Source organism: Haliotis asinina, chromosome 13, assembly GCF_037392515.1.
Source record: "Haliotis asinina isolate JCU_RB_2024 chromosome 13, JCU_Hal_asi_v2, whole genome shotgun sequence".
Lineage (NCBI taxonomy): Eukaryota > Metazoa > Mollusca > Gastropoda > Lepetellida > Haliotidae > Haliotis > Haliotis asinina.
In genome coordinates, this window is record NC_090292.1 from 51,868,043 (window position 1) to 51,890,674 (window position 22,632).

The 22,632-nt window shown below is 40.8% G+C and overlaps 2 protein-coding genes across 2 annotated transcripts in view; both read left to right on the forward strand.

Annotated features, from left to right (window-relative positions):
• The first annotated feature begins 325 nt into the window (after positions 1-325).
• LOC137259675 (non-neuronal cytoplasmic intermediate filament protein-like) lies at positions 326-8,030 on the forward strand. Its single transcript, XM_067797274.1, has 4 exons — positions 326-1,337; positions 7,359-7,424; positions 7,779-7,865; positions 8,020-8,030. The coding sequence occupies exons 1-4, from the start codon at positions 326-328 to the stop codon at positions 8,028-8,030; spliced, it is 1,176 nt and encodes a 391-aa protein (XP_067653375.1).
• A 66-nt stretch (positions 8,031-8,096) lies between these two features.
• Positions 8,097-22,632, forward strand: part of LOC137259909 (ankyrin repeat domain-containing protein 29-like) — a 108,504-nt gene continuing 93,968 nt past the window's right edge. The window contains exon 1 of the mRNA XM_067797556.1: positions 8,097-8,589. Coding sequence (XP_067653657.1) covers positions 8,148-8,582 — 435 coding nt within the window. The 5' untranslated portion in view covers positions 8,097-8,147 and the 3' untranslated portion in view covers positions 8,583-8,589. The remainder of the gene's footprint in view (positions 8,590-22,632) is intronic.

The window sequence follows — 22,632 nt, forward strand, 5'->3', positions numbered from 1 at the left end:
CTGCTAGAGTAACGTGTGGTTCCCTAGCTGGCCGCCATGTCTACACACACTGCTGGAGTAGCGTCTGGTTCCCATAGCTGGGCGCCACGTCTACACACACTGCTTGTGTAGCGTGTGTTTCCCCTAGCTGGGAACCATGTCTACACACACTGCTGGTGTAGCGTTTGGTTCTCTACCTGGGCGCCATAATTGCATACACTGCTGATGTAGCGTGTGTTTCCCCCGAGCTGGCGTTGTTCCAAACACTTCAGTCGAGCTGTATAAAAGCCGTTTACCCAGCTGCGAGGCGGTCGCCTTCCTATTTGCGTACTGTTCTGTTGGAAAAATGGAGCTATCAACAGTTGTATTTCTGAGTCTTTTATTGTGTGGCATGCAAGACGTACATGCTGATGTCAGTTTGGCGAAACTGACTACACGTGTGAGGGTGGTAGAATATGACCTGAGCAAGTGGAAATTATCAAGTATTGCAGCTGAGAATAAACTGATGAAGAAGTTTAAGGTTTGGGAGGAGTCACTGAAAGAAGAACTGAAGTCAACATTCCTTCCTTCATTGATAGAAACTCTCGTGAAACAAGCAATTACAAGCATCCTAACTGATGATGATATTGGGCATCCGATCAACGGACAAGTTCTCGATCACGTACACAGCTTGGAGGATAAGGTGCAAAACATAACCACAAAACTTCAAGTCATAACACGAGACTTAACGCATGTTGAACGGGAAAGAAACACCTACAGGAAAACTGTCGGGAAAGAACGTAGCGATTTGACCAATGACATCCGGGCTCTACAGATGCAGGTAAATCAGACAGTAGTTCGTGTAACCTCATATGCAAGGTTACTGAGATCAGAACTGAATGAAACCATTGATCACCTGGTTGAGGCAAACCAAACACTTGCTGGCCTCACCCAGGACTTCAGGACGCTGAATACCAGTTGTGTGGTGACGGAGAAAGAAATAAAATCATACCGGGAGGGCTTGCAGGAAATGCAGAGAAACGTATCCAAAGACATTCGGAGTTTATACATTCAACTGAATCAGACCATTGGAGACCTGTCTGACTCAAACCAGACACTCGCTGGCCTCACAGAGGACTTGAAAACGGTGAATACCAGTTGTGTGGTGACTGGAAAGGGCTTACAGGAAATGCAGATAAAGTTACCTTCAGACATTCGGAGTTTATACATTCAACTGAATCAGACCATTGGAGATCTGTCTGACGCAAACCGGACACTCGCTGGCCTCACACAAGACTACAGGACGCTGAATACAAGTTGTTGTGGGATGAGGAAAGAGATCACGGAGCCTTCAACCACGACCTATCCTGGAACGACAGGTGAGTCATTAAGCAAAAGATTTGTCACGTAATTAACTTTCTGTTTCGATGTTACAACCAAAATGTATTAGATTAGCATTAACATGATTGTCAACATAGGGTTCAGATGACAGGGCAACATGGCATTAGGTTGGCATATCAACAAAACGTTGTACACGTCAACATGAAGTTTGGGTATGTCGAATTGCCGTTGTCGAATTGATAATCAAGGGATCACAAGGCATGTAAACGTTGGGCTGTCAGGTAAAGCCAACCTTGGGCTCACAAGGCATGTAAACTATGGATATGATTTCGAATTTGTCAAACATGATTTCATGGGTACCGAAGTTCCGTTGGTGATCTGAGAGGACTGATTTGCTCTCTGCTTGGCTGTTGTGGTTTAATATTCTCTTGTGCATGTATCAACGGGGGGCCTGGTAGGAGTAACCACATTCTCAATAAATCTTGCAGATCACTTTACAAGTAATTGAGCAGAGGGGGGTAGGGGTGAGGTGGGGAGGGTGTGTGTTGAGGGGGGGTGGGGGGGGGGGGTGGGAGGAGGGGGGATGGTTAGGGGGTTGGGAAGGGGATGGCTGATTTTTGGAGGGTGGATTACGGTCATTGGACTGGAGGGTTGTCCTGAGTCTTTGGAGAGCCAGTGGAAATGTAGTTGTGTGCTTTATATTTGACTCACAGACTTCTACAATGAAGTTAAAACAATTACAACATTGGCTATTTCTAACAAATTGGATCAAGTCCGAGGTTAAGCGACACTGAGCATGTTTGTTTAATTAACCTCAACAAGGGTAAACCGATCTTCATTTTACTACATGACGTATTTGTATCATTTTACTACATGACGTATTTGTATCATTTTACTGCATGACGTATTTGTATCATTTTACTGCATGACGTATTTGTATCATTTTACTGCCTGAGAACATCACTAAGAGAAATTATGTATATGTTAGACATTAATGAAGCCAGTATTAAATTGTAAATGTGTGAAAACAGTTATCCTGGTTGTGTTGAACTGCTAGGGAATATGCGCTAATCGGTCATTGTGTTTGCATTCTACGGACACACAGTGAATAACAACGGTCATCTGTTTTTACGTATCAGATGTACTAAACTTGGAATTTAAAAAAAAACATTTTCGAACAAAATCGTTCATGATACTTTTCTATACTTTTGATATGTTAAAGGTACACAACTTACTTGTTCCAGCAAAAATTGATTTTATTGCAATTTGTTCTGTCCTCTTGTTATTATTACGGGACGATAATAAGGAACTCAAATGACATAACACCGGGCTGAGGTTAGGTCAGCATGACCTGTATGGGAAGACGACACTCGCATTAACCCTCGGATGCCACAGCGACACATATGTCCTTCCTCTTCACCCATCACTTTGAAGTCCAATAAAATTCTAAATATACCACACGCACACATATATACTTCAGAGTTTTAAATTCTGCGGAAAAGTCCCCGTTTCCTGACACCATCAACTATTATTTCAGACTAAGCTGAGGTGCTTAAATTGCCTTTCAAAATACGCTTCATCGTAAATGTAGCAATTTTTCACACTATACAAAATCGCGATTCAGAGCGTTATTTGCTGTATGTTTTGAAATATGAAATTTGTATAAATACTGGGTGTATTGAACAAGGGAGTTAACTGTTGACATACAAGGACGCGCCTGGTCGAGTTTAAGAAAAAAACATACACGACTGAATGGGTAGGCGACATTGCTGAGCAAGTCGAGATAAAAGACATATTAACTTGGGGGTAGCAGACAAGACACACTGTACATAAGCTGCCTTTACCTCGTGGAATCACTTCCTGGTAGTCACATGACAAACGACAAAGGCCGGTTCTCGGCAGAAGAAACAAAAAACTTACAGACTTATCAAGAAGACCTGATCTTGTCAGGTCAGTGCCTTTAGGTCAGGCCTGTCCAGCACAGCCCCGGTCAGCTAAACATTGAACGCTCTGTGACCTGACAACTGAAAACAGTCTCAGTATGGCAGACATATGAACGTCAGATTGATATGAGAACTGAAAACAGGCTCAGTGTGGCAGACATATGAACGTCAGATTGATATGAGAACCTGAAACAGTCTCAGTATGGCAGACATATGAACGTCAGATTGATATGAGAACTGAAAACAGTCTCAGTATGGCAGACATATGAACGTCAGATTGATATGAGAACTGAAAACAGTCCCAGTATAACATACATCTGAACTTCAGATTGAATGAAACCGTACACCAGATTGTATCTTTGCTTGTCCGTGAATACCGGCATTTTTTGATTGCGCTTATAGACATTAGTTTATATTTACCCTTTCATGATTGACAACACACCAAGTAGTTCTAGGAGGTTACCCCGGGTAATCAGGCAGTGCGGGACTGCAAGTGGGGTATTTCTTTCACTAATTAACTGCATGGTAGCAGAGGTAACACAACTGCGAGGTTGGGTCTGGAATCTTCTGAAACAACCACCAGGTTATAATTACTCTTGGTTGATGCCATGGTAAATTCCAATTTCCGAGTGTTATTGAGTATTTAAAGCACGGAAATGTATTTGGAACCGACGGCGTCAGCCGGAGGTTTCAAATGAAATATTCCCGTGCTTCAAATACTCAATAACACCCGGAAATTGGCCAAAACATGATGTTTATCGACATTGTAAACAAAAAAGTAAACCAAAGGGGTTTTACTGTCTGCAATCGTTTACATCGAGAACGGGTACAGCAGTGAAGTGTCATCAGCTGGCCGTTTCAGCTGTTTCTCATGGTAGCATCTGGAGCTGCTCATTTCTGACGTCATTCTAACTTTATGTCACAATATGATTTGAATGACGTCACCACTGTTGATGACACAACTAAACAGTTGTTTACGTCTCAATACGCAGTGAATAGTCTTGCAGTTTCCGGGAATCTAATAACATTTGATCATGTTTTTCAACCAATCAGATTACAGAAAACAGTAACTTTTGGTTTACAATATCCATTATAACCAGACTGCACTGTATCTCGGTATGTATTTCGCATCTTGCACGATGGATGCTGAGTTGTATTTTCAGGCGTACATTTTCAAATGTTTTGAAAGGTGAATGTTGTGCGAGAAGCCCGCTCGCGAGATCCTGGATCTACATACCGCCATGAAATTGCACAGAAATGTAGCATATTCAAGTTCCTATATATACAATGGTATAAAAGCGACTGCCTCGCTAGTTTGAGAAACAGACACTGCTAATTTTGTATGCGTCAAAGATAGTAGAAAACGTGTTACCGTGCATCGATAAAAACACCGGGTTTAGGATTTACGGAGGGGTGTGATCAAAGAAAACACAGCCTGACATCTGAAGGAAATGTGTGTATATGAAATGGATGACTTATGTGCTTCTCCATTACGTCATACGCACAAGACAATAAATGACTCGCAATAAATGTTTAAATTGACAACATTTATTTTTCGGTAGTGCCTGTTTTATGTATTTTGCGATGTTGGTTTGCTAATTAGTAATATATCTCACACAATTTCCATTCACTGCATAAAAGGTTTTGACGACGGTGTCAGAATTTAACACTCTTTATACAAACCATAAATGATTGATTTCACCATTTAAACAGAGTTCTGAATATGTCAACACTTAGACATGTAAGCTTTCAAATCTGCTTAACCTGTTTGGTATCAATTTTAATGAAAATGAAAAATAATTTTTCACAACACCTGAATATATCTTGTAGGATAAGGCTTTTCTTTCTTTTATCCATTAATACGAATCTATTTCTCTTCATAAGTATGCAATGCAGAGAGCAGAAAGAACTATCATAGAAAAGGATCAGGCTTGTCCAAATTAAGAGGTGACATGGTAAATATATTTTACAGCAGTTTTAGTTTAAATATTGTTAGAGTTCGTTATGTTGTCATCACAATATTTTCAATAGAATAAGAATTGATTATATTAACAAAAACAATTATAATGAATTGCAAAATATTTCTGTCAAACGCGCACCTGCCCTATGAATATGCATAACTGTTTTGTGTACACATATACAAAGACGGACACAAATTCAGTGAACAAAACAATTCCTTTGAATTTGTGTACATGTATGATTCAGTAAATGGTTAAATCATTTTCATTAATATTATCAGTTTTACTTGTTATTTAGTTGAATTAAATCGGTGTTTATTAACTAGTTGATATAAAACTGTATATATTAGTTCCACTGAACTGGACATTGTACACGACAGGAACTAACGTTCAAACTGTGATCTTCTACCGTTTATGTACATATTTAACATACGGTGGACTACACTAAGTTCGTGGGTTTCTTCTGTAAGCATAATGTAAACAACTAACACCTTCCAAAGAATAAAAAATAAAAAACGCATACCACACCTCCATGTATGGTATGATGTGTCTAACTGTACATACTGAAACAAGTTTCACGAAAGCATATCTGGACGATACGCACAATGTACATCGTAATACTGGAAGCGTAATGATTGGGCGATTGGGTTTACTCTTGTTCAACCGACCGTCTAATATGTATGTATACAGGCCTTCGCAAAACATGACTTGTTAACACTCTCCAATATATGGCACAAAGCGCACTTCAGCGTCTGTGCAAGTGTATTTTCGAAAACATCCCAACAGATTCTGTTTTCACTGGCAGTGTTTCAAAATTATTACGAGTCAGTGATCAATACTCCCAGTAATTGTCCGATGTCACATTTCCAAGTTTACGTGAAAGCGAATTTCATATCGTGTCAAAAATGGCGATATTTACGATGAAACGTATTTGGAAATGTAATCTTAATCACTCTAGCTTTGACTGATGTAATAGTGAATGAACCTCAAAAACAGCAAATTTCCCGCAGAATTTTAAACTGAACTGTATCGGTGTGCGTGACATATTTAGAATTTTAGTGGAATTCAAAGTAAAGGTTGAAGTGGAAGGACATATATGTCCCTGTGGCATCCAGGAGTCTAGACGGAGTTGGAGAATGTCTGTCTACACGCAACACAACATACATTATAAGCAGGGTGCACGGTATCTGGGTATTTCTATTTCACACCTAGACTGAGCTCGTGAATATCCATCTATAGATCTACTTAGCACAACAGGATCAGAAAACTGCCGTTTCTCTTTCAAGGTTGCATTTAGCGTTATTAGCTCAGTCTGAGTGCGTCAGTGTCCTGGTTTGACAGAGTGGTCGGAACTATTACATCTGAGTCCCTGACGTCTACTAAGAATCTGCATATATATATCTGAATGATATATTCTGAAAGGAGCTCTACCGCTGTGGCTCGATATTCAGCCATTTTGTGAGAGCTTCGCAGAATCTGCCTGATACAAATTACAACTGTGTTGCACAAACACTGGCTCAAGTTGACGTGTTGCTTGCCCTTCAGACTGCCTGAAAGACACTGAAGTTTTAATCTGCTTCACATTAGAATTTGTCTAAAATACCGGGTACAGAGTCGTGCAAAAAGTATTAAGACACAATTTACAATTTCATAATTCCTCATCTTCGCTGTTTATTTGTCAAATGGCAACAATTTGATCAACAAATGCACAATGCCGAGATTATGCACTGAGGAACTATACGTAATTAAGTTGATAAATATGATGTCATTACTTAAATAGTGGTCGGAAAGTCGAACTGAAATTGTGTGCTCTGAGCAGAGATGATTTTAAATTTCAAATTCAAATTCTATGTTTTATGAAAATAAGCATCTATTCAATTACAACACTTCAACAAAGAGGACGATCTCAATTCTCATCACACCGTAAATGCAGAATACACACCTTACTACATTTACTGAAGCAGACTGTGAAAATATATTTAGGAAATGAAATCTCAATGAAAGCAAACCATACATTCAATGCCTCTGTTATAACTGACTTTATCAATACATACTATTGAAAGGCAAAACATTTGTGGAACCTGAGGCCAGTAATCATAACACTTTAAATATGTCTGTACTATGTATAATTTTCTGATTAAAATTCTTTCTGTTTCAGCCTCGACTGACCTGATCCAGAAATACACGGTTTCACCTGTGCCATTGACGACACAAGACCTACAGGGTAGGTGGGAAAACCCAGCAGACAGGAAGCTCAGTTTTTAATTCTCCCTGCATTTACCTCACTGATGTATATGTCCGTGGTGATTTGGACTTGAGGGATGAATATCACCCGGTATCGATCGACCTTGTCAATCACAAAATTTCAAATTTAATATCAGGACGTGTAACATTTTTCATACTATTAAGAGTTATCTCAATCAAACTGAAAGATATATGGTTAATACTTTTTTCATAAGATATGTATTTAGAATTTAATCATACATAATATTGAAAGGCAAAACATATCTAGAAAGGTGAAAACAGAAATGCTTATGTGCTTTGTATAGTCTTCTGAAAAACATGTTCCCTGTTTCAGCCTCCACTACTGACGCGAGTCAGGATCTGTCACCCAGCCAGACGGTTCCACCGGCGCAAGTGACGACACAAGACTCTGATGACCACGGTAGGATGGAAAACCCAGCAACAACAGTTGTACTGACACTATCACCTGGTAAAGTTCAACAAACATCAACACTCTCAAGTCGTACACAAAATAATGCTACAATTTCTGACGCTAACAGAAAGTTACTTATTAAACACGCGATCGTTAATTCCAGAAACCACATGATAACATTCCCGTCATATATGTTGGATTATTGTCAGCCATGATGGAATTGTTCAAATGACGTAGCAATGCCCAAGTCACGTATCAACATGATGTAAACATTGTGGATGTGTGACAAAGATGTCTGATGTACACAGTTTACGTTGTGTTACAGCGACTCCATCAGCAGCAGCAGGCCGCGACCTCTACGACGCCAGCGGGGACGGTGACCTGGAGAGAGTGAAGCGAATCCTGGCAACGGGGAACGTTAAGATCAACTATAGAAGATGGAGCAGTGTGACACCGGTGATGGTGGCAGCATATAATGGACACAGGGACGTGGTGGAGCTCCTGGTGGGTAGAGGGGCTGATGTGTCACTGGTGGACAGTGGCGGTGACAACGTCCTTCACTTCGCCTGTTGGAGAGGGGACCTGGAGACGGTGAAGCTGATCCTGGACCTGAACATGGTGGACGTCAACGCCATTAACAACTTCGGGCGGACAGCGGCCGACTTGGCGAGAGTCCGTGGACATCAGCGAGTGTTGGATCTCCTGGTGTCACGTGGTGCACACTGAAGTCGGTGTTGGTATAGACAGAGACGGAGCACATGTCGTTACTTACACCGACGTCGTGTGTGCCGTTCACGTAGTCGTGTGTCACAATTCACTTGATTTCCTCTTTTTCTGAATACAAATAAAACTTGTTGAATGTATTTTCAGACATTTTTGTCATGTTTTGTGTTTGGAACCTCGCATGATCAGGTAAAAAATTGTGAAGTGAATGTAAACATAAACTATGAGTGATTGTACGTAAACGTCGCCCGTCATGAGATAATAATTATTCTGTGTTAATTTTGTTCTGAGAAACAGCCAACAACAAACTGTTTACATGTCGCTGCACTCTGTGAACTCAGACTGAGCCGAGGTTCATCTAGCTGACGTGGCGCCATTTGTACAGTGACAGTGACGTCACACTGCTGATGACGTCACAACCATACATTGAGGCCAGCTAGAGCGGCGCAATGCTGGTTCTATGCCACACAACATAAGCAGTGTTAGTCAAATACGAGGTCGTTGATATTGCTTAGCAAAGAGAGAACGGACATTTGTAGCTGATTACTGTGTCAAAGGAAAATGCACCTTTTTTGCACTGACTAAACACACAACATTAAGCTGAAAACAATCATCTTCCAAATAATCTCAGTTTTATTTTTCCCTGGATGCCATTAGGACAAATATAATCTCCCTCCTGACATAACATACAGTTTTTAGGCGAAACACAATTTCTGAAAATGACCGATAATAATTATTTACATCGTAAATCTCGCCATTTTCGACAATGACGAAGTCACCTAAGTCTATGTGATTTAAAGAAACAATCTTGGTTAAAACATAAGGATGACTGTAATGTGTGGGTACCTGGTGGCTAATCTTGGCGGGTTTACTGGCAAACTCGGGTGACGAGGCAAAGGTGGTGAGCTCCTCAACAGCACTGATGAGAGGCCGAGATGCTTCTGCACATTGCTGCCGATTTGCATCTGTGAAGTCACTGTCCAGGGCCTGTAAAAATATAGTTAAAGAGCTTAAAGTGTCACTGCAGTGTTATATTGCCTGTACAAACACATCATAGTGTCATAATACCTGTACAAACACATGAGAGTGTCATATTGCCTGTACAAATACATCATAGTGTCATATTGCCTGTACAAACACATCACAGTGTCATATTACCTATACAAACACATCATAGTGTCATATTTCCCTGCATAAACATCATCAGTAATGTGACCTCTGTCTACAGCCTGTGACCTCTGTGACCAGTCTGCAGTCTGTGTTCCCGGACTACAATTTGTGACTCCTGTCTACAATCTCAGTCCCCCGTCTACAACCTGTGACACCTGTCTACAATCTGCAAACCCTGTCTACAATCTGTGACCTGTATGCAACATGTGTTCACTGTCTACAACCTGTGACCCCTGTGTACAACCTGCAAACCCTGTCTACAATCTGTGACCTGTCTGCAGTATGTGTTCCCTGTCAACAATCTCTGTACCCCTCTACAATCTGTGATCTCTGTCTACAATCTGTGATCTCTGTCTACAATCTCTGCCCCCCTCTACAATCCATGACCTCTGTCAACAATCTCTGTCCTGTCTGCAATTTGTGACACCTATCTACAATCTGTGACCCCGTCAGCAATCTCACCTTGATGGCCTTGACTAGCATGGCCGTGCTGTTAGCCACATCCTTGGCACTCTGTACAAAATGTCTTTTGGCAACTGGGTTGGTTGTCTTAGAGGAGGCTAGCCTGCAGGCGTTACACAGTGCAGATGTGTGCTTGGCGACGACAGTAGCAGCAGACAGCACCTGCAGTTGTACATCATCACATCATGAAGAGCCATCACCACACTGCCTGAGCGCTAAGATCAGGTTTACTTTAAGCCAGTATTTAAAATACTTACAGTCATGCATATATACAGAATTAGTTACAAATGGATGGAGACTCTTCAGTTTAAGATGATTAAGATGAAATTTCATCTGAAACGTGCTCGCACCTTCGCCAGCACACAAAATTGCCCCAACAGAAGAAAAACATGAAACAGCAATAAGAAAAAATGTCCCCAAACCCTCAAAGTGCAGATAAATTTAAGAATATGCGATAACTAATTTACATGAGGAGCATTACCAATAAGTCCTCCCAAAGGAGATACATGAGAATGGTTTAAATCTGCAACAATTCACAGTGACCAAATCAACGGAGCTGATCACAAACTAGAAATAGTCACAGAGAAACCTGACATTATTCAATCTTATATTTAAAATATTACAATCTCATATTTATAATTTAAATGCTTTTGTAGAACTGAAGCTAAATAGGTCCTGGTGAAGAAAGGGGGTGGTCATGCAGGTTTTGGGGGGGATGGTAGGTAGGGGTGTCTACTGAGGTTAGGTGTAGGGGGTTATGTCAGGAGGCTGCGTAACGTAAGCAACACAGACAAAGCTGAAACTGACAATACAATTTCTAACGGACATATAAAATGCTTGATGTTTGGCACCAGTTGATAACCATTTGGTGCAGACGATTTGATTATTGCATTAACTGTATGTGGATAGGTCAGAATTATCGGTCTTGTTTTGTGGGCAAACTAGCATGACATTTTTAATGATCGACCTAAGAAATGATTAACAGAAGTTTATGACATATTTGACATATGTATTCGAAGGGAGTTCCTGACACATACACTGGCAGAACAAATGGACACATACACAGCAATGGTCGTGGATGAAAGGGTGGTATGGTGTAAACATCAAGAGCACATATCATGTACACTGTGGCTTGACCATCGTCTTCTGGACAGCCACGCAGTCAAGGACTGGTTCCATCACCATTACAGGCATTCAGACACCATTACAGGCATAGAACACTGGGTTCCATTGTGCCCAGGACTTCCTGTCCTTGGATCTGCATTGTAGCCAAGGGTGGGGTATTACTGCATGGGGTATTGCAAAACCTGTTTTGACCAACAATCTGCAGGGGGTGGACAAGCATAGGGCATTGGATCCTGTTCTGCATTTATCCATTCAGGAGCTAAGCATGGGGTACTGGGGATCTGTTTTGCTCTTATCTGGACAGGAGCTAAGAGTGGGGTTCTGGGGACGTGTTTTGCTCTGATCTGGGCAGAAGCTAAGAGTGGGGTTCTGGGTACCTGTTCTGCTCTAATCTGAGCTGGAGCTAAGCAAGGGGTACTGGGGGCCTGTTTTGCTCTGATAAGTGTGATCTCCATACAAGTTGGGTTTTTTTCTAACTTCCGATGTACTGTGAAAAGACTGACAAATTCTATTCCACGTCCTACGCCTGAAAATAAGTAATAGATCGTGCTGTAATGCTCTATACTGTGCACATTACGAAGGCATGTAAGGTTGTAGAACAATAATCACAACTTTGCACAAATTCGTCCAAAAGACGTACACATGTTTTTGATTTCATTTTAGCAGCTGAAACATGATGGTTGCGCTCTGTACTATCTGATATAATTTTACTAGTCAGTACGCAAATTTAGGATTGCAGCAGCAATTACTCCCGTGTATTTTCTTTTGTTCGTGAGATGAGGTTTGTAGTACATTCCAGAACTCCTAACAACAGTCCATTTGTATTCCGGTCATTATTTTAGTGTGTGCGTGTTTGAGTGTGCATTGATCCTTGCTTGAGAGTGTGTACGTGCTTGTGCGTGTGTGTGCACGTGCGTGTGTGTATGTGAGGTTATCAATAGTTATTTAGGAAGGAGGTACAGATGGGAGCGATAAACAATACAAACACACGTGGCAAAGTATCTGGTCTACTGGTCTGACAAAAAGTCGATTTATTTTGTCATTTCTTTGAACAATAGAACTTAGTTTTCCGTTACTTGTTCATGACTGAAGGGGAAGCTCGCAATACCTCAACGTCAAAATCAACGCTTGCTACAGTCGATGAGTAGGTTACTCCGCACATTGAAATTGTGCGCAGAACATATTCTCCTTTCGTATGCATTTTCTTGTTACAGAAGACGCCAGTTATCAAACCTGAATGTATTGTTTGCTCTGTGTGGTGCTTCCTTATGACAGGAGTCCATAACTAACATTGTAGGTTTATCTGTAAACCATGTGAGGCAGTTCCGTAACATACGCAAAGCTCTACAATACAAATGTGATGAGTGGTGTACTAGATGTCAGCTTGGTAATCGCTGGGCTTTGAAAGGGAAATACACACCTTTCCGCATAGATGTTTTGAGAAAACATCCACTGCATGTGTGTTTCAGGAGTTTGTGATTAGACCACAAACCGGGCAGTGTATGACGTAGTCAGTGATTCACATGACGAATGTGTCTTCGGAAAACCTTGATGCTGTCACCAGAACTCTGATTCAGCTTAACTGGAGTTAAGCTGCCTCATGCATATTGTACAGGATTATATGCAACACCTGAGCAAGGTATCATTTTACACTGGCTTTAAACTCGTTGCCATGGATATAAGTTATTATCATCAAACATGTTTTCGTGTCCCTCACAGCACGAGAAACCTATGAAATCGCACATTACACTGCTGGTACACAGACTAATGTGTCTGTTTGGGTACCCTGGACCCTGTTCACAATTCCAACAAGAATAAGCGCAACCTGCAGACGTGGCCATTGCACGATACTGTTCTTCCCTAAGCCTGGACATAACCATTTGGATCGTTGGAATTATCAACCGAGATCTGTTACTAGCAGCGTTGGCAAGACCATGGAACGTATGATAAATAATCGCATTGTTTGGTACGTAGTAACCAATAATCTTAGCTATTCAATATGCTTTCCGTAAAAAACTAAAGTACCAGCGATCATTTAATGCGTTTAGTATATGTTGTTAAATACGCCATTATTAAAAAAATGCAGCATTTAATTCTTTTAATTTAGAAAAAAAACTATATTATACTACAAAGAAACATAATATTTTCAGAGATTTAAGTTTGTATTGAGAGACCGTTTACCACAATTCATATCCGAGATTTTTAAATGACAGGCAATATGAAGTCCTCGTGGGTTCAACCTTATTTGACTATTACAGTCAGGATGTAGGATGTCCTAAAAGGTAATAAACGGGCATGAAAACGCTTGCTGCTATGTGGTCTCTCGTGCTTGAAGTTCAGTGTAAGAGAAGCTGGAGATTTGCCGACAAAAATATATGAGCACTCACAGCTTGGCGCATTTTATCACAATGAAACACGGCAATTTCAACCAAAAACATGTGTAACCAATACTGATGCAGTCGTACACAAGTTCCTATTCACTAACCACAATTGGTACTTCTGACATGGTAGGGGCACCCGTGGCGAGCCACCTCCTCGTGGTGGGTGCTGGGTAACGCCAAGAGCTCGCCGACACCCCCGTAGTGGACCCGGGGGGATATTTGGTCAACCAACCCGTTTGCCGTGGGTTGCGGCCCTGTGTCGGCGGAGGAAGGGATCCTGGTGGTTGAGGGCAATAGGAGCTTGAATCCATGTTCCTGTTGCCTAGCACACCACTTTGGCCCTGACTTCGCCTAGACGGGTGGTAGAACTGGCCCGGTTCTATCAATCGGCTGGTCACGCCATGCCCTGTGCATAGTAAAAGTTTTTTGCACACTCAACTACTTATTGGGTCTTGGCCATTTCGAGTTTTCATTTCCAAAATATTAACATATTTAATGCCTAGAGTCCTATGCCAGAAGGCGGTGGCTCATGGGCCAATCTGGCAATGTTGACCTCCAAGTTCAATATGTGTCCAATCATTTGTCACGGGCAGAACCACCCTGGCAATTTATTTGGTATACAAATGTTGCTATTTGTGTCATAGTTGCCGGAGTATAGCACCCCTGTATCCCTGGTGTCGGCATCTTGGAGATCCGATGCTATTTGACATCGTCCTTGTTGACACTCCATGGTGGGTGGGGAGTAGGGATGCTGAATTTTTTCCTTCAATCATGGATCCCCAATCATCTGGTTCTTGGCGAAATGAAAAAAAGCGACGAATTGAAAATATTGATGAATCAACAAGAAGTGTTTCTTCCAATGCCGATAACTGGGCACGTTTCTTAGTGATTGAGGCAACAGACAATCTTCCTATTAAATTAAATCCCTTTGCCATTTCTAAGGCTGTTTCAGGTATTTGTGGAGAGGTTCGCAATGTCACCCGTCTTCGTAGTGGTTCACTTCTGGTGGAATGTGCACGGAGACAGCAATCTCTAAACCTTTTATCTATCAAAACATTTGCCAATATTGAGGTTGCTGTGTCCGTGCACAGAACATTAAATTCCTGCCGGGGCATTGTTCGGGACAGGGCTCGCTGCCTGTCTGACATGTCAGAACAAGACATAGTAACTGAACTTCATGATCAGGGAGTCACAGCTGTAAAACGGTTCACCGTCAAGAAAGAAGGAATCAGTGTCAATACCAATACATATCTCTTGACGTTTGCTCGTGCATCCTTACCACCTTCAATCAAAGCAGGGTATTTCAATATTGGAGTGGACGTGTATGTCCCCAGCCCGCTTCGCTGCTTTAAATGTCAGAAGTTCGGTCATGGGGTTAGTTCTTGTCGTGGTTCGGCTGTATGTCATCGTTGTGGTGAACAACATGATAATACAGACTGCAACAATGAGTTCAAATGCGCAAACTGTTCGGGATCTCATGCTGCTACATCAAAATCTTGTCCTGTTTGGCAAAAGGAGTCCAAAATAATGAAACTTAAATGTGAAAGGAATATTTCATACTTTGACGCAAAAAAACTGTTGACAGCTGAAACCACATCTCCATTAAATAAGACCTACTCTGCTGCCGTCACTCACGCTGTAATGACATCGCCTGTAAGTTGTCAGACAGACTTGACATGGGTTAAGTCTGCAAAACCCATTACCTTATCCTCAGTTGCAAAACCATCTTCCCCAGTAACTCAATCTACATCTGGATCACAGACTGAGAGACAGCCTGAGCCCAAATCACAATCGTATGATAAACAGACTGACAGTCAAAAACAGAAAGGAAAAAAATTAAATAGGAAATCAATTCCCATCATCCCTTCATCTTCAGAAGTTCCTGTAGAAAACTCTTTTGGGCCTCTGGAGATGGATGTTACTCTGTCCTCACAGGACAGCAGGAGGAATTTACCCTCCACACATTCGCGTGGAAGATCACCAATTGAGCCACCATGAACAAGTCCAATCTATTGCAATGGAATTGTAGAGGACTAAAACCTAATTTCAACGAGGTACAATTGCTGATACAGGACTTTCAACCATCTACGCTATGTCTCCAAGAGACATATCTTAAAAATACAGATACCTTGAATTTGAGACAGTACAGCGCTTATCATTCTTTTTCTCTTCCGGGAGATCGGGCTACTGGAGGCTCTTCTATTCTCGTTCATCAGAGCGTAATACATAGCCCTGTTACTCTAAAAACAAACCTTCAAGCAGTTGCTGTTCGCTTGACTTTACATATTGCTTTGACATTGTGCAGTTTGTATATCCCTCCATCTTCCAATATTTGTCAGTCAGATCTTCAAAGTCTATATGATCAGCTCCCCAAACCATGTATAATTATGGGGGACCTCAACGGACACAATCCATTATGGGGAAGTGACCATACTAATAATAAAGGCAAAATCCTTGAGGAATTCATTTCCGATAATAATTTTTGTATTTTCAATGATGACTCAGCTACTTATTTACATCCAGCTACGGGAAAATACTCTTCCCTGGATTTATCACTAGCTGATTCCAACTTATACAATGAGTTTGAATGGCTGGTCCATGATGACCTATGTGGGAGTGATCACTTCCCCACCATGCTGAAAGCCATCCACCCTGGTGATGATCCTCCTGTATCAAGACGGAACTTTGCTAGGGCTGATTGGTCATTATATCAGACACTGTGTGCTGAACACTTGAAGCATGATCTTTTTAAGAACAGGGAAGATCCAATACAGTCTTTTTCGGATATACTAAATGCCATTGCAGACAAAACAATTCCTATGTCCTCTGCAATTCCACATATTCGTAAACCATGGTTTACTGACGAGTGTAAACAGGCCAGAAAATGTAGGAAGAAAGCCGAAAAATATTTTCGCAAACATCCTACAGTTCATAATCTAGACAAAGTCAAAATTACTAACGCAAAGGCTAGACGTGCTTTTAAACAAGGTAAACGTCAGTCTTGGCGAAATTATGTTTCCAAAATAAATTCACGTACACCAATGTCAAACGTGTGGAATATGGTCCAAAGAATAAAGGGCAAGGGTTCCAAATCTACTGTGCATCATCTGAAGGACGGGGATGCCATATTAACTAATAAAACTGACATAGCAAATAAACTTGGCGCAACTTTAGCCAAACATTCATCTTCATCAAATTATGTCCCTGAGTTCCAAAAGTATCAGAAACAAGAGGAAAAGAAAAGAATCAATTTTAACTCAGACAATGGTGAAGACTATAACGAATTATTTTCGTTGCATGAGCTCCATACTGCCCCTGAGCAAGCTCATGATACAGCTACAGGAACCGATAATATTCACTATCAACTCCTAAAGCATTTGCCCGAATCATGTTTAGAAGTCCTTTTAGGAATTTTTTATCACATATGGACGTCGGGGAATTTCCCAACTTCATGGCGTAATGCCATTGTTGTCCCTATTCCAAAGCCTGGCCGGGATCATACTGATCCGTCTAATTACAGACCAATATCTCTAACCAGTTGTGTCTGTAAAACCATGGAATGTATGGTGAATAATAGATTAACTTGGTATCTTGAAACCAATAACATTATAACAAATATTCAATGTGGTTTCAGGAAAAATCGTAGTACCATTGATCACTTGGTACGTTTAGAATCCTTTGCTAAAAATGCTATAGTTAATAAACAACATGCTGTATCAATTTTCTTTGATCTTGAGAAAGCTTATGATACGACCTGGAAGCATGGTATTTTACAGGATTTGCATGATTTTGGTTTGAAAGGCCGTTTACCTCTTTTTATATCACAGTTTTTACAAGACCGGCAATTTCAAGTCCGCGTGGGTTCTACCCTGTCTGAACATTATAATCAGGACCAGGGTGTTCTACAAGGGAGTGTTTTGTCTGTTACTTTATTTAGCATTAAAATCAACAGTTTATCCAAAGTTTTAAATGATTCGATTGACGGATCACTTTTTGTGGATGATTTTAATATTTCCTGTCGTGGTAAAAATATGCGTACTATTGAGAGGCAACTGCAGTTATGCTTAAATAAAATTAATAAATGGTGTCTTGAAAACGGTTTCAAATTTTCTAAATCGAAAACTAATTGTATACACTTCTGTAGACGATATAAGCCACATAAAGACCCTGAATTGTTTCTAAATGGCACTGCTATTAAAGTTGTTAAAGAGACCAAGTTCTTGGGATTGATTTTTGACTCACATTTAACGTTTCTTCCCCATATCAAATCCCTTAAGACTAAATGCCAGAAGGCACTTGACTTGTTGAAAGTCATTTCTAATTGTAAGTGGGGAGGAGACCAAGCTACCCTCCTACAAGTTTATCGATCATTGATCCGTTCGAAACTTGATTACGGCTCCATCGTATATGGTGGAGCCTGTAAAAGCAACCTTAAACTTCTTGATTCTGTCCATCACCAAGGTTTGAGACTTTGTCTTGGATCTTTCCGAACTTCACCCGTTGACAGTCTTTATGTTGAGGCCGATGAACCATCTCTTACACAACGTCGTATAAAATTATCCTTACAGTACATTACTAAATTATCCTCTAATGAATCTAACCCTGCATATAACTGTGTGTTCAATCCACTTTATCAGGATTTGTACGACAAGAAGTCTTCTCTTGTTCCACCTCTCGGATACAGAATTAAACCATTTCTTTCTTCGGCCGGCATTAAGCTGGAAAACATAGCTCCCTGCCGTCTTCTTTCTTCTCCTCCTTGGCAGTTGGTTAGGCCACAAGTTGACCTAACATTATCTCCTTTTAAAAAATCCGAAACTAATGAATTACAATATAAACAAGAATATAATCAATTAAAAAGTAAATACAGTCATTACAAACCCTTATTTACAGATGGTTCCAAGGACGGTGGTGCAGTAGCTTGTGCCACTGTCATTGGATCCAGAACAATATCTTCTAGAATTCCAGATAACAGTTCTATTTTTACTGCAGAAGCAAAAGCCATATTAACGGCTGTCAAATATATTCAAAGACACCCTAAACATAAACAATATATTATCTATTCAGACTCTCTTTCTTGCCTTCAGGCGATTAAAAATATTTCTTGTAAACATCTACTTTTAATTGAAATTATTGAATTGTATAATGATCTTGCTACTGGCCAGTGCGACATCGTCTTCTGTTGGTTACCCAGCCACGTTGGCATTTCTGGGAACACGCTGGCTGACCTTGCTGCAAAAGCAGCACTCAACAAATCTGTGACACCACTTCTTATTCCATACACTGATTATAAAGCAATCATTAGGTCTTACATCCATGATCTGATGCAGAAGAGGTGGGACATACAAGTGGGTATCAACAAATTACATGAAATAAAACCGTATATTGGTTACACCTACTTGGGTTGTCAGTCAAGATTTGAAGAGGTCATTATGCGACGATGTCGTATTGGCCACACTAGATATACACATGAATATGTGCTTAAAGGTGAGGATCCCCCTTTTTGTATCCCTTGTGATGAAAGAATCATGTGGAATATTCTATCACAAGGGATAAGTATTTCAAATCAAGAAATATGAAGGATCTTTTTAGTAATGTTAGTTATCATTTAATCATTGCGTTTTTAAAGGAATTAGACCTGTTACATGACTTGTAAATGGATAAATATTTTATGATTGGAAGTTGAATTAGTAACTAAGATTGTTAGTGGCTGTATCCTCGAAGGGGGTTGAAGTACCGTAAAGTTATTGTCCTCCTAAGAGGGTACGTAAGTCCCAAACAGTTGAAGTCAGATTTAATGTTCCACGTTTTTAGTCGTAGAATATGTGTAATTTTAAATTGTGGCTAATCTTGCATACAGTCGCCAGCAGCTGAGGGGGTGGTGTAAATCCAACTAGGAACCATGCAGGTAGCTGAGGTACTGTAAGTCCCCATGGTCCCTAGTATGGTGATCTACCTTCGGTTGTTGGCGATCTATGGCCTGTTTTTATATTGTACTGTCCAAATAGTGATACGCTAGTTTTAAATACTAACTGTGATAGTCTAGTGGTTTTACTGTCCTTCGTCGACAGGTTCTTCATAATATGATTATATATTCCGTTTTATGTCACATATGTTCTCGTCACAATATGGCTACAATATTGCCGACGTGACGTTAAATGATAACTCACTCACTCTGACATGGTAGGGTAGCGATTTGTTTGTGAAGAGCAAAGATGTTGTCATGTTGTGTATCCACACGTCACAATGTTTGAGCTAACAAATGTGAAAACAGGTCGTGAAGATCATGCTTTTAATGATTTAACTTATTTCAAAATATTGACTCTTACCATGAAAAGAAACAATATATTATGACTATTGATCAAATCACTGTTCACATATCTCGGAATAAAGGCACATGGACTTACACTTTCACTGGACCTTAAACTTTGCTTGCTTCTATAGTTACATGTAACATCGCGAGAATGGAGACCATGGCATGCGCTGTTGAGCATAGTGTTCAGTCTTAAACTGACACGTACTGGGCTTATGGAGCACAGTGTTCAGTCTTAGACTGACTTCTTGGACTGGTTATGGAGCATAGTGTAGTCTTACACTGACTTCCTGTACTGGTTTATGGGGCATAGTGTGCAGGCGGAAACGGTCTCCTTGTACTGGGTTATTCAAATATAATCCGGCATCAGAGCCAAATCACATAAGCTGGGATCAGTCTCTTATTTAGCCAAGGTCCCATAATCCAGGATCAGAATCTCTCACAAAGCCAAGGTCCCATAATCCAGGATCAGAATCTCTCACAGAGCCAAGGTATCATGAACCGGAATTAGTATGTCTTACATAACCAAGGTACCACGATCCGGGATCTGTATCTCTTACAGAACCAAGTATCATGATCCGGGATCAGTATCTCTTACAGAGACAATGTATCATGATCCGGGACTAGTATCTCTTACAGAACCAAAGTATCATGAACCGGGATTAGTATCTCTTACAGAACCAAGGCACCACGATCTGGGATCAGTATCTCTTACGGAACCAAAGTATCATGTATAGGGACCAGTTTTTTTCTGATCAAGGCAAGACACAGTACATTAATCTGTCTGTACGGCTGTTTGTTTTCCAAGTTTGTCACGCATGTACCACGTATACCCTCGTGACATACTCGCAACAAGTCATCCATGATGATGGTTTCATTTCCATGTTTGTCCAATAAATGTTGTTAGAAGCTGACAATTCCTCAGTGAGCCCAGTGAGATTAAATGGGTCTGAAATTCTGCGTCCCAGTCGCGTCTTCTAAACCTGATGTACTGACTTCACTAAACAAGACTTGTCTCGCGGTAACGAGGACGCAGCACTGCTTGTAAATACCAGATGTCGTCGACAATCGGCAATCGCTCCGATGCGAGTTTTTTCATTCTGCAGATAACGTCTCCAGAGATGATGCTGTAGTGTGATGACCATATTAGGTCGGACAACATCTTCATCATTCAAAGAAGCAACATACACATGGTGTTTAGAATCTTGTTTATAAGGAGTGAGTGAGTGAGTTTACTTTTACGCCGCTTTATAGCAATATTCCAGCAATATCACGGTGGGGGACACCAGAAGATGGGCTTCACACATTGTACAAATGTGAAATAAATTACTTATCAAGCTATCATCACTGTGTTTTCCGTGTGAAGGTTTACGAGGGTAAAATAACGGTAGTACTTCTGTAGGAACAGCCGCGATGGCGCGAACAACCAAAGGATGGCAAACGTTTGGAGTTGTATAAAACATTGAAAGTCAATATATTTTATGTTGATTTAATAGAGGCAATATCCAGAAAAGTGTTTGGATTACTGAGTATCTGGCACTGGATATTCATCTTAGTATTCTCATGTACTGTTCCGCCATGTTACGTGTTATGACGTCACGTGTACGCACACTACTGGTGTAGCATGTGGTTGGTTCCCTGAGCTGGCGTTGCACCAACACCTGATTCGGGCTGTATAAAAGACGTTTAGTCGGCGGCGGGGCAGTCGTCTTCCTAGATGCGTTCTGCACAGTTCACTGGTATAATGAAGATCTCAATCTTTGTCTTTTTCCTTGCGGTGTTTGGTGGACATGCTGGTCGCAGTAGTCCAAACTTGGCTGATCGTGTGGCAGAAATGGAGAAGAAAACTGAATCACTGACAGCTGTAACTGAACAAGCTAAGACCGAACGGGATACCTTGGCTGGACGTATGAGGCTGGCGTCCGCTGAGATTAACAGCCTTAAATCCAGCCTACAGAATACAAAGACACGCCTGAAAATAATAACTCGAGAGCTCAGACATGTTCAACGAGAAAGGGGCATTGACAGGAATAGTCTTGGACAATTACGAGGAGACATGATCGAAAACGTCCGTACACTGCAGCTGAATCTGACCACTGAAGATCTCCTTGCTACAAAACAAACAAATCAGAGGTCTCACCGAGGACTTGATGACATTGAATATCATTTGTTGTGAAATGAGGAAAGAAGCTAAAGAGACTGGTGGTAATGAGAGTTCGCTGACAACATCGTCCCTGTCGCAGGGGGCGTTAACGACCGCGACAACTACGTATCCAGGAACTACACCAGGTGAGGCTTTTAGCAGAGATTTGGTTAAAATATTGATATTCCACCCCAAACATATGCGAAAAACATTAGTATTTAGTTGTAATTTATTCAATTTTCTTATAGCCATACCACATACTTACTGACTATGTGTCTTCTGCTTTTGAAACAATATGTTGGAGGTAAACCTTCTGCGTTTTTATGGAAACCATTCATTTCCGAATATGACAGTCTTTGAACTGACCATATTTCAAACGCATATTTACCAGTAGAATTTGTGAACACAAAGGCTAAGCCATTACAGGGCATTTTCAAATACTGATCACAACATGCAGAT

Bases quoted from the DNA above. Each gene is read 5' to 3' on its own strand.
- LOC137259675 (XM_067797274.1), top strand. From the start codon at position 326: ATGGAGCTATCAACAGTTGTATTTCTGAGTCTTTTATTGTGTGGCATG. The intron at 1,338-7,358 runs GTGAGTCATTAA...TTTCTGTTTCAG, and splicing joins GACCTATCCTGGAACGACAG to CCTCGACTGACCTGATCCAG. The intron at 7,425-7,778 runs GTAGGTGGGAAA...TCCCTGTTTCAG, and splicing joins GACGACACAAGACCTACAGG to CCTCCACTACTGACGCGAGT.